Genomic DNA, 12,478 nt, shown 5'->3' with positions numbered 1-12,478 from the left:
GTCTCGCAAATTGTCAAAAAATAAAGAAACGCTTTTGACACATGCTTGCAAATGGTGAGTCGCCTTATTAACGAACCATCTGTAGAAATAAAGACACGTTCAAAAGCGAGCTCAATCCAACTGATCAGGCTGTTTGGTTGAAGAAAGCAGTTAGCTCCAACTTGCAGCTTTTTCGTGTTTGTTAATACACTAGTAACGTTAAAGCGCTAGAAAAACAATGAAATATGTAAAGGCTATTTATTTAGTTTTCGTCCTTGATGCTCACGAGTGCGTTTTGTTTACGTCTTGGTCGAGCAACATTTAAGTATTTAAATGAACTAACTTAAAGATTACGATTGACTGACTGCAAGTAGACAGGCCATTGTGAACTGATATACTACATAACTGTATGATTTGCTATTAACGACGTTATTATTATTATTTTTTTTGCTTTCCGTTTGTTTTTGTTAACTTTGAAATGTAGACATGCAACAGAACAAACTCAGCCTGCGGTTACTATGGTAGATGCTGGACATAGCACATTTATTAGCCATTATATATATATATATATATATATATATATATATATATATATATATATATATATATATATATATATATATATATATATATATATATATATATATATGATATTACTATTATTATTATTTTTCTTTATTTTTCATTTACCTTTGTGTACTTCAGGATATCCGGAGGTTTTTTGCATCCACCAAACCTGCGGCCCCCAAACCTTCTAATGGAAGTACCAGCACCGACGAAGAGCCGAAGAAGAAGAAACAAAAATCAAAAACTAAGGTACAACAACAGTCTACTGTCATTGAATGAAAATAACAAATGTACAAAGCTGAGATTTGTGCAGAATCTATTAATATGACATTTAGGTCATTTTCGTATTTCATATCCTTTCTTTCTCTTTAGGTCACAAGTCCCACGTCTGATGAGAAACCATCTGGAAAACGAAAAAAAAGAGTCATAATTGATTCAGGTTTATAGACAGCTTAAATATTGGTGAACTTTTAATGATGACCATCATTGTTCGTAATGTAAGAAATGGTCATTGTCACATACATACTGTGAATGTGGCCATACAAGATATGGGTGCCTTGAGGTTTTTAGAAATACTTTTTACACATTCTAGGAATCAAACTGATGATGGTGTCACTATTTTTAGATGTTCTCCTCTGTCATCTTATCTTAGACTCTGAGGAAGAGAAAAAGAAGGAGAAGAAGACCAAGAAGGGCACTAAAGACACCGATGCTGCCACCGTGAAGAAACACCCCGTAACTTACGTGTCTGATTCTGGTGAGGGAGTCAACAAATTTCCACAAGCAATACAATATGATGCCGTGGGTCCGTTAATATGTAGATGATAATTCATGCTCTTCTTTTGTCCTCCTTTTATTTTCCCAGATTCAGATGATACGTTTATGACTCTGAAAAAGGCGAAACCCAAAGAAAATGGAACAGCTAAAGGCAAGAAAGAATCAGATTCAGGAAAAGCAAAACAAGCGAAAGTCTCATCCGGTAAATCCCCAACCAAGTCCCCAAACGCAGTCTCGAAGGGAGGGGTAAAGAGCTCTCAGCCTGCCGTCTCCCCAAAGATCGGACCGACGCCGCCAAAACAAACGCCCACTTCAGTAATGGCCTTCTTTGGCAGCTCAAGTGTTCAGAGGTCAGACAAGAAAATGGTGGCCAGTACCAGCGCTAAAAGGAAGGCAGTGAGTAGAGAGAGAATAACTGGAAGTGTGTGTGCTTAAAATGTATATGAACTTAAACTCATCGCTGTTTGGTCTCGGTCAGCCCACACAGGAAACTGAGGAGTCGCTCAGTGATGAAGCCATTGCAAAAGAGCTGCAGATGGATGAAGACATGGAGGTTGGATCATTCGAGACGTACAGCACATGTTCTTGTATTAATCAGAATTTGGTTATATTAGAATTTTGTGCTATAATCAGAGACCTAAATGAGAATTATAGAGTTGAATTGTGATTCATATTTACTAAAATTAATGTAAAGCACAAGATTTCCACAAGAGCACGTGAATGTGTATCTTCATAAGCATGTATGAGAATATTCCAGTAGCTTTTTCTTTCCAGAATAAAGGTTTATGAGGAACATACCTTAAATGGAAAACGTTGCATGTGAACGTGGTCGCTGTTTTTAATAGCTAGTCTGTTATACAAAAAATGTAGTCAATGTATGCATGAACAAAATGCAGAACTTGTGTATTTTTATGTTAGTTGGAAAAGCAGATCCATGATGATGAGGAATTTGCAAGAACGTTAGCCAAGCTGGATGAAGCGCCCTTACCGAAAAAGGTTGGTGTGCAGAATATGTCTCTATAGTTTGTCTTAATGCTACAGCTGCTGACATGTTCATTTTTTAACTTGTATAATAATTTAAAATAAATAAAAAAGCTATTCGGTTCGAATTGTAAAATGTCTGGTGTTTAAAATAAATAAATAAATAAAATATTTTAACAGGTTTATTTTTTATTCGTTTTTGTCTTCAGACGTGGCGCAGCCTGCAAAGTACGTGTTACGTATTATGTAATGTTTTTGTAACAATTTCTTTTATATGTTTTTTTTTTTTGGTTCACAGGCTCGGGTGGAATCTGTCTCCCCCTCCAAGAGCAGCTCTCAGACAAGTTCCTCAAACACCAAACCCAAACAGGACCCGTCCCCTAAAAAGAGTCCGGTGAAGACCAGCTCCAAACTGGCTCAGATGAAAAGACGACAGGAAGAAGTGGAAGAGCAAAGGAAAAAAGACAGGGGTGAAAAGCAGATTAAAATTTCTCCTAAGAAAGAGCCAATCTCACCAAATAGCTCGGAGCGGGCAGCTACGCCCAAAACAGGAAGTGTTTCCACCGGATTGACAAAATCAACACCTAAAAGTGACAGTGCACCCAATAAAACCTCGCCAACAAAACCGGAGGTATATCATTTGAATATGCGGCTTAATTTATGATTTTTAATTGATATGCCATTGCTTTTAATTGTGTTGTTTAAGAGTTTAAGTTAAAAGCATGTTTGGTTTTATGTTTAATGCTGTACAAGATATGCACAGTATATGTTGCTTCAAGACTAGATTGAAGCTTTCACTCAAGATTAGAAAGTAGGCCACTACCTTGTTCTGCTGTGCTAGTGAGCGAATCAAAAGTTTTCCTATGCCTCTATTATTCAGAATACAAGCCCTGAGGATCTAGAGAAAAAACGGGCAAATTCATCAGCCTACCGTAACTATTTGAACCGAGAAGGACCACGAGCACTGGGGTCTAAAGAGATACCGCAGGTAAAAACACCTAAACGACCCATGTTGACCACTATTTTTGATAATCTATCAGAAATCAAGTTATTGTATAATTTCGAACAATGTTATGTGTGTGTTTTAGGGAGCAGAGAACTGCCTGGAGGGTTGTGTGTTTGTGTTGACCGGTGTGTTAGAATCTATGGAGAGGGATGATGCTAAGTCACTAATAGAGCGATATGGCGGGAAAGTCACAGGAAACGTCAGCCGTAAAACTACTTACCTTGTTCTGGGACGAGACAGTGGAGTCTCAAAGACCGAAAAGGTCCTAGTTTTCATCATTATTTATTTATTTAGTTATTTTTTTACCTGTCTTTACTTACTCTTTTTTCGAACATGAGTGTTGCTTCTCCATGTCTCCACTGCAATATTTTTCTAATTTAACTGAATTAAAGGTGATTATTAGAACATCATTTTTTTCTAAATGCAATTCCAATGTTTATTCCGTAGGCGGAGAGTTTTGGCACTAAGATCATAAATGAAGATGAGTTGTTGAACCTCATAAGAAGCAAACCAGGCAAGAAGTCTAAATACGAGATTGCGGCAGAAGCAGAGGTACAGCAGCTCCCATCAACCCTCCTGTTCTTTCAAACTAGAGCTGCGTCATATTCAGCAAATTAAATCCATGTAGTGATATGGCTAAATGCAACCAAAAGATATTAAATTATGTTCATTAAAATTTATCTTTTTTTAAATTGTTCGCTTCAAATGTTCAAGCCCTCAAGCTTTTAAACATCAAATGCTTAAGCTTATTTTGGTGCGATATTGGTGATTTGCTGGTAACTTCCGTCTGCAGATATGAATAAATATAAAGGGAATGTAATGTTCATTTTTGGCACAAAGAAACTGTAGTACTATAAAGATAGTATTAATTTTGTCGTACAGTATTAATTTCTAGTAATTTAAGCATAGTAATTTTTTTTTACTATGCATTTTAAGCTTTCTATTAAATTATAATCATAAAAATCATATTTTAGTGTCATATCGAGTTATCGAGTCAGCTAATTTATTCACTTTGATTCATTAGCTAAAATCCTTAAAGAGTGGTTAGTACAGAAAGCCTTCAGATTAAAAATTCATTATTTAGCTCTTTATTTACATTTTTTATGCAGATGCACTCCCTAACAAAATCCCTGGTCAATAATTATTCCCAAATATGGCTATTTAGGTTATCTGGTCAAAGTGTCCTGTTTTTTTTTTTATGTCGAAACACATATCGCAGAAAAGCAACATTTTGCATTCTAAGTATGTCGGTTTTTGTTATATCGTGCAGCCTTGAATTTGGTTTATTTGACAACTTATCTGTCTGTCTTCTGTATTACAGAATAAATCCTCTAAAACAAGGACTCCAGACTCTAGAGGCAAACCAACTCCTCCATCCAAGAAGGCCACACCACAAGGGCCCAGCCCCAACAAGAGAAACCCTTCAGAGGGAAAGTCTAAGCCTGGCTCTGCTTCTAAATCTGGAACACTTGGGACTTCTCGTTCAGAGGTCAAAAAGAGTTTGAGCTTTGATCAATCCAAGCGAGCATCCCCTGTATCCCACTCTACCCCCGAGAGTGAGGGTAGCAGCCTGTTGTGGGTGGATAAGTACCGCCCCCGTAGTCTGAAGAACCTGATTGGGCAGCAGGGGGATCAGAGTTGTGCTAACAAGCTTCTGCGTTGGTTACAGAACTGGCATAAACATCATAGCGGCAATACAAAAGCACCACGTCAGTATTTATAGTTTGTTCCTGCTATAGGCTCACAGTCAATGGATATTTGTTGTAGCTGACATATAATCTATCATAGTCTGCATGGTAGCACGTTATATTAAGGTGTCCTTGTTACACATGTTACATTTGCTAATATTATAATAGTAATAGTTAACAATAGATTATGCATAATTACATGCATGTAAGCCTAAACCAAACCCTTAATTTTTTGCTTAACCGTACCGAAATATTAATTAAATGTGTGATTGCACTGTAACAAGAACACCTTAACATAAAGTTTAACTACATCAAGATTTTAGATCACATTTTTGGATTACGGTATGTGTGTGTATGTATAAGTGTGTGTGTGTGTGTGTGTGTGTGTGTGTGTGTGTGTGTGTGTGTGTGTGTGTGAAAAATGGAAAAAAAAATTTGTTTAGCATGTTTTACTACTAAATCTATTTAATTTAATCTCAACTACCCATGTTCAGAATGACATGCTACTAGTTTGCAAGGCATACATTATATAATCAGTACAGTTTACCATGATGCAGTGCGCTTGACCTCAGCATAAGCTTTTTCATTTTACTCTTGCATTTTTAATGGTGCATAGTATTTTACATAAAATTAGCAGTATGTACTGGGTAATATACCATTCGGACCATACTCGGTGTGTTTGTTCTAATGCACTGATTCGGCTAAAATTCAGTTCAACCAATTTTCATTATTTTTGTGTCTCTGTCTCTGCAAAGCAGCCAAATTTGGAAAGTTTGGGAGTAAAGACGACGGTTCTGGGTTTAAGGCTGCGCTGTTATCTGGGCCTCCTGGCGTGGGGAAGACGACTACGGCCGCTCTTGTCTGTGAGGTCGGTTCATTCTCACTGATAATCATTTATAAAGTAACATTTTGTTTAACCTTTTCAAAAAAGTCTGTGTTTAACATGGGGTCAAAAATTAAATCATTAGTGAATGATTGTAAACGCAGTGTGTCTGTTTTTACAGTTTCGTTGCATCGGTTACTACATTAATAGAGTTCCATATGTGCTTGTAGGAGTTGGGTTACAGCTACGTGGAGATGAATGCGAGCTGCACCCGGAGTAAGAACAGCTTAAAGGAAGTGATCGCAGAATCACTCAACAACACCAGCATTAAGAACTTCTATTCCGGTAATTAGCTTAATTAATAGCTAATTAATCGGGTAGCATCTGTAAAAGGGTTTGGGGTCAAACCTCAGTGATTATAATGTATACATTCTTTGTTTATGTGTTTAATGGTGTCAGGTGCATCTCAGACAGTGAGCAGTAAACATGCCCTCATAATGGACGAGGTGGACGGGATGGCAGGAAATGAAGACAGAGGAGGAATACAGGTCTGCTTGCACGCTCTCATTCAATTGCTTTATCTGTCTTTACCAGAGGTGGTGCTCAAGGAGCAAAAGTGGACCAGATAGTGTTTAAATCCTTGCAGCTTCTATGGCTGCGTGTGGAATGGAGCATTAGATTAATAATTACTGAATGCAGCACAGTATTTATTGTATACTGCTTACATTTTTTTTATCTTGCATAGCAGTTGCCATTTTTTTTGCAAGATCATTAATTTGAATGCAAAACCTAAAATTCTAGCTTTGATTAAAAATGTTTTTGCTTAGATTTGACATCCTTTGTATTCCTTATGCTGAAAATGAAGGTCAAGTCATTGCAATGTGAGAACCGGCAATCTGTGCCATTAGGGGTGTGCGAAATTGACAAAAAATCATTTCAATTAATTCATTCAGACATAAATCGCTCTGGTGTTGCTCAGAATTGTCGAAATCGTATCATATTTGTAATCATGGTAAACGAGCACTCTTTGTGTGAAACTGATTAACTAGCTGTGTGAAATGATATAAATATATACATTTTCTGCCCCCATGTCTTAAATTTGTAATTAATTGAAAGTTATTTCACTGAAACATACTCTAAATGTGCACGTGCACTAGTCTAGACTTCATATAATGTATGCGTGCGCTCTGTAGAGCTGTTTTCAATGCTTTTTGCAAAATACTCAACAATGTCAAATTGCATGCTAAAACAGACGATATGTATTGCACACCCTTACGCACACATTTTCTTACTCTTGTGCTTTGCCCTTTGACCCACTCAGGAGATGATTGGTCTGATAAAACAGTCAAAGATTCCCATCATCTGCATGTGCAATGACCGCAATCATCAGAAGATCCGCTCGCTGGCGAACTACTGCTACGATCTGCGCTTTCAGAGACCCCGCGTTGAGCAGATCAAGGTGTCACTGACATTTCAAATATTTGTCTGATTAAATCAGTGCTTTATAGACATTTTGCGTAATTTATATATTTTTGAGTTCAGCGTGTTTACCGTAGTGCAGAGTTTTAGGTTTTTCTTTTAGAATTTTTGCTTCATAACTCGGTCTTGGTTTTGGATCAAAAAATATTTTAAATGTTTATTTCCAGATTCGTCATTCATTCTTATCAAAATGCTGGCTACGGATGCAAAAATGTTGAAAATAAAACCTAATCCAAGTTTATGACTGACAGACGTTTTGGAGGCAATACGTAAACATGATTGACACCACGATTTAATTTTCTGATGTGTAAAAATTTGGGGGAAAATTTTGGACTACAGTCTTAGTCATACATTATATTAGGTTTATACTGTTAGTTATTTCGGTCACACTTACCAATAAGGTCATTTGTTAACATTAGTTAATGTATTAACTAACATGAACAAACTATTTATTCATCTTTGTTAATGTTAGTTAACGAAAGTAGAGTTGCTCATTGTTTATTCATGGTAGCGTTAACTAATCTTAACAAACACTTGTGATTTTAATAAGGCATTAGTAAATGGTGAAATTAACATTACTTTTTCAACATTTATTAGTCTTATTGTTCATTCTTAGTTCGTATACTAATGTGTTAACTAATGAATCACACTAGTTATTTCTAGTTAACAGTACTTTTTTTGTAACATTATACTGTAAAAGGACATGTTAACAAATAAAAAAAAATATCTAATTTGAATCAGTATCACACTTTGTGAGGTAAAACATTATGAAAATTCCCTTTTATTCATTTAGGGGGCTATGATGTCTATAGCTTTTAAAGAGGGTCTGAAGATCCCACCCCCAGCTCTGAATGAAGTCATTCTGGCGTCCAATCAGGATATTCGGCAGGTATTAATAAACAAATCGCTTGTCTTTATCTCTGATTCAGTGTCTTTAGCAGCACTGCAAGATTGTGTTTCTATTCTCTAGGTACTGCATAATCTGAGCATGTGGTCTGCTAAAGACAAAGTCATGACCTATGACCAGGCCAAAGCTGATGCTAACAATGCTAAGAAGGACATGAAACTGGTACGTGCACACTGTTAAATACATTGTACAGTACACACACCGCACAATCTTTGGTGTATTGATTGTATGCGAGTATACTACAATATGAATATATGTGTGTTTATATATGCAGGGTCCGTTTGATGTGTGTCGTAAGGTGTTTTCTTCAGGAGAGGAAACTGCCCACATGTCTCTGATTGACAAATCAGACCTTTTCTTCCATGATTACTCTTTAGCACCACTATTTGTTCAAGAAAACTACCTGCATGTCCGACCAGCTGCTGCAGGGTAGGTCATAGACTTGCACACAAGGGCCTTTTTTTTCCCAATATTCATTACGTATTTAAAAGAGTTTCTGCATTTGCTCTTGCTTGATCCACTTGAAAAGATCTGATCTAGACGGCTTTTTTATATGCAGTACATACAAAATATAGACATATATAGAGCCTTTTATCGCATGAGCACTTCACCATCACTCCATTTTACAGTGATCTCGTTACACTTCATACATGCACTTACAGTAATAACATTAAAGTGTGCATAATTGTGACGTTTGACGGTCATCAGGGGAAATCTGAAGAATCATTTGGTGTTGTTGAGTAAAACAGCAGACAGCATTTGCGATGGAGATTTAGTGGACAAACAGATCCGCTCCAGACAGACATGGTCTCTGCTTCCCACACAGGTAACGTACTTTCCTGCCATTATCTTCTCGTCGGCGTTGACCAACAAATCCTCAGTCAACAGCTTTGATTGCTGCAGCAGCACTGAGATAATCAGGCCCCGAAGTGCCTATTTTCAAAATGACATTTTCGAGGCAGAAACGATAAAACAGAAATTTCTGCTGCGGCACTGATTTGTAACGTATTACAAAATCTGTTCACATAGGTCAAGTGTTTTCACTTAGGTGAGAGAAAACAAACCCGAGATTCTCTTTTAATAAATCTATAAATCATTTTTTTTTCTCCAGGCGATTTATGCGAGCGTGTTGCCGGGGGAGTTGATGCGAGGTTATATGAGTCAGTTTCCGACCTTTCCCAGCTGGTTGGGCAAGTTCTCATCGGCTGGCAAACACAGCCGCATCATACAGGAGCTTGCTTCACACATGAGCCTAAAGTGAGAAAACAAACACTCGCTTCCTCCTTGTCTAAAGCATGAACTCTTCCCTGAAATTTTGCCTCTTTCTCATCCTGCAGAACATTAAGTAGTAAGCAAGCCTTAAATCTGGATTACCTGCCGTATTTGCGCGCAGCAATATTAGAGCCTCTTCAGTCGCAAGGTTCGGAGGGAGCCAATCAGAGCGTAAAGCTCATGGATGATTATGACATCATCAAAGAGGATGTTGATAACATGATGGAGATCAGCATGTGGGGCGGACAGCCGGATCCCTACTCTAAACTAGACTCTAAGGTGTGTGTGTGTGTGTTTGGTTTTTCTGAGCATATTGCAGAGTTCTCCTCCAGGACTGGAAACCGGTGGTCCAGCTGACAGTTCATTGGTTTGACAGATGTCTGCTCAGTCTGAGTTAATTGTTTTAACTGTAAAACATCTGGAGGTGCTGTATGCCACACTTTATCCCCATCAGCTCCGTTTTATTTCCTTTCTGCAGGTGAAAGCTGCGTTTACAAGAGCCTACAATAAGGAATCCCATCTTACGCCTTATTCCTTACAAGTGGTGAAGAAAAGCCGTAAAGGTGCTGTTGACCCTGAGCTTATAGGAGAGCTTGAGACTGAATCTCAGTTCCAGGAAGAGGAAGACGATGATGGGCTTACAGCAGATGCAATGATAAAGGTAGATATCAAAATAACAATTCAGTGTTTCTTTTTTGGACTTTGCATCAGTTTTACAATCACGGTGACCTCAATAACATCTCATTTTGAAAACACTCAATGGTTTGGTTTGGGACAATCGTCATTCCAAACCTGCATAATCTGTAGATGATCTTTCTTTTGGAGTTTGGTTCTTTGAAAATCTTCAAAATATTCTTCTTCATACTGAACATAGAAACTTGTTTGGAACAACATGATGGTAAAATTTTTAAGTGAACTATTCCTTTAATTGCTAAGATCATCCCACAATATAATTTCTTTCATTAATTAAGCAGTGTGTCCACCAGAGCGGATTTTTAGCCTATTTTTTCAGTTGTTCCCAACAGATCTACACAGTTTTTTTTTAAAATGCCAGGAGCGTGCTGTTCAGGTGTTTTTTCCTCAGCTCTGAAAGTTCAAGAAGAAGGCTGTGCTCATCACTACCACTCTTTCTAGTCAAGCGGGGCAGGACTACTGACTGTACCATGGCTGAATAACAATGAAGTTGATGTCGCTTTCTTTACTAGATCAATTTGCCAGACTACTATAATATTGCGAAACATAATTTTTGGAGAAACATTAAATTCTCGATGCGTTTGCTGTTACTTCAGTGGATCACTCCCTAGCGCTCACAGCTGAGCATTTTCAGCAGAGAACCTGCTGTTATTAGCCGGCAAAAAACGCTTTGGTGGACGCGCAGCTTTAGGCCTTGATGTTGTTCCAAATGCTTAAGGCTTTTGTTCAACTTTGAAATGCAAATGAAGATATTTTTAAAGAAACTTGAGTTCTATCCCTCCATCAAAAATCCATCTGCATCAAGTTTAATCCATGTCTTCTTAAGAGACTTGATTGCTTTATATGGTGATTTATATAGTCAGATTTAATTTAATTAATTAATTTTCTTTAAAGTAGGGTGATGGTAAGTAGTTCATCCCAAAATGCCAATTGTCATCATTTACTCTTGCCCACGTCATTCAAAACCTGTGGCTTTCTTTTGTTTTTTGAAAAATCTTTTCATCTTTTCCATACAGTTGTATAGGAGAGAGATTCAAGTTATCAAGCACAAAAAGACAATAAAAGTTGTTCATGTGATCTGAAACTACTGTAACCGCTTCAGAAAGTCAGTTAGTTAAGACAGATTTTAAAACAGATTTGTTTTTTTAAAGCGGCTGCTTTTATGATAATGTTTCATTGTTTTCGAAACAATACTTTTTCAATTAAAAAAGTCCCTGGTTTTAATTGAAAAAGTGAAAGTTTAGAAAGTTTATGCCACAGAATCTTAGCACACAGAATTTATACACTTGCCATTTTAAGTTAACATTATTTGTGATAAGCAAGCATGTGTATTTAATATTTAGTTTTAAGGTTGATTTTATTGCCAATAAGATTGTAGTCCCTTAAGCTACATTTTACCGTGTGTAAATTAATTTTACAAGATGATCTAGTTATAGCATATTTCATTGGGTCCTACATACAGGCAAAATATCACAACAAATCAGTCAAAATATTACAGCATTATTCACCTGATTTTTTAAATTTTTTTTATTCTAACAGCAGAAAAAAGCCAAACCAGCAAAGGACATCAAGCAAGAGAAACCAGGGGCTTCTGGGAAGGGGAAAGGCAGGGGTAAAGGAAAGGCCAAGAAGTGAGAGAAACATAGGAGAGAACGAGACGGAAAGCCCTCCTCTCTTTCTGTTTTCACAAAGAGTGGCTGAATGACATTAGCTCTATAAACAGAATTTTTTTGTCTGTGAGTCATACTCGTGCACTTCCTGAAAGCCATCACTCAGCGTAAGCTGCTTTCAGCAGAGCGGACACTGCAGGGACCGGGGGGCTGGGGGTGGACCACACATTTTCACAGAAGTTATTATATGGTTCACAATTCATCAAGCATGTACATATGCATCATACTGTTAACACGCGGCTCTGAAGCTATATTCATCTCAAAGGTAAACAGAGTTAAGGGCACTTAATGTCACTGTACTGGCGTAACCCTCATGACAAAGTACACAAACATTTAAACATATTAGCTTCAGCTTTTCACATTTAAACACGCTCCCTCTTCCACACAGATACCATCTATACTCGCTGCATGTCAAGTACACATCGTGTAAATACCTGTCTGCCACGTTAGCATTTTTCGGGAATACTTGCAGATGAATATATATAAACAATCCTTTTCTTAGTTTTCTATGGCAGTACTTTTGGATTGATAGTGTGTGATATTAACCTGAAGATTATTCTGTAAATGACTGAACGTGTACAATTTGAATAATTAAAACAAGAATTATGTTGTAGAGATGTATTGAGTTTGAGTGTT

The 12,478-nt window shown here is 37.3% G+C and overlaps 1 protein-coding gene across 2 annotated transcripts in view; it reads left to right on the top strand.

The window, feature by feature from the left end:
• rfc1 (replication factor C (activator 1) 1) overlaps nucleotides 1-12,455 on the top strand; it is a 12,544-nt gene extending 89 nt beyond the window's left edge. Inside the window, exons 1-24 of one of the 2 annotated variants that reach the window (XM_043243613.1) lie at nucleotides 1-54; nucleotides 685-795; nucleotides 919-985; nucleotides 1,199-1,303; nucleotides 1,412-1,719; nucleotides 1,802-1,876; nucleotides 2,242-2,319; nucleotides 2,603-2,935; nucleotides 3,185-3,292; nucleotides 3,393-3,572; nucleotides 3,758-3,862; nucleotides 4,632-5,019; nucleotides 5,757-5,866; nucleotides 6,052-6,166; nucleotides 6,281-6,369; nucleotides 7,143-7,280; nucleotides 8,094-8,189; nucleotides 8,271-8,369; nucleotides 8,482-8,636; nucleotides 8,916-9,033; nucleotides 9,319-9,464; nucleotides 9,545-9,758; nucleotides 9,958-10,140; nucleotides 11,712-12,455. The exon at nucleotides 1-54 is cut by the window's left edge and continues 89 nt beyond it. In XM_043243613.1, coding sequence (XP_043099548.1) covers nucleotides 52-54; nucleotides 685-795; nucleotides 919-985; nucleotides 1,199-1,303; nucleotides 1,412-1,719; nucleotides 1,802-1,876; nucleotides 2,242-2,319; nucleotides 2,603-2,935; nucleotides 3,185-3,292; nucleotides 3,393-3,572; nucleotides 3,758-3,862; nucleotides 4,632-5,019; nucleotides 5,757-5,866; nucleotides 6,052-6,166; nucleotides 6,281-6,369; nucleotides 7,143-7,280; nucleotides 8,094-8,189; nucleotides 8,271-8,369; nucleotides 8,482-8,636; nucleotides 8,916-9,033; nucleotides 9,319-9,464; nucleotides 9,545-9,758; nucleotides 9,958-10,140; nucleotides 11,712-11,807 — 3,420 coding nt within the window. In that variant the 5' untranslated portion in view covers nucleotides 1-51 and the 3' untranslated portion in view covers nucleotides 11,808-12,455. Of the gene's footprint in view, nucleotides 55-684; nucleotides 796-918; nucleotides 986-1,198; nucleotides 1,304-1,411; nucleotides 1,720-1,801; nucleotides 1,877-2,241; nucleotides 2,320-2,602; nucleotides 2,936-3,184; nucleotides 3,293-3,392; nucleotides 3,573-3,757; nucleotides 3,863-4,631; nucleotides 5,020-5,753; nucleotides 5,867-6,051; nucleotides 6,167-6,280; nucleotides 6,370-7,142; nucleotides 7,281-8,093; nucleotides 8,190-8,270; nucleotides 8,370-8,481; nucleotides 8,637-8,915; nucleotides 9,034-9,318; nucleotides 9,465-9,544; nucleotides 9,759-9,957; nucleotides 10,141-11,711 lie in introns of both variants that reach the window. The other variant, XM_043243607.1, reaches the window with a different exon arrangement.
• Nucleotides 12,456-12,478: the final 23 nt, after the last annotated feature.

This window comes from Puntigrus tetrazona, chromosome 1, assembly GCF_018831695.1.
Source record: "Puntigrus tetrazona isolate hp1 chromosome 1, ASM1883169v1, whole genome shotgun sequence".
Lineage (NCBI taxonomy): Eukaryota > Metazoa > Chordata > Actinopteri > Cypriniformes > Cyprinidae > Puntigrus > Puntigrus tetrazona.
Note: the sequence above shows the minus strand (reverse complement) of the source record. Positions and strands in the feature narration are given on the sequence as shown.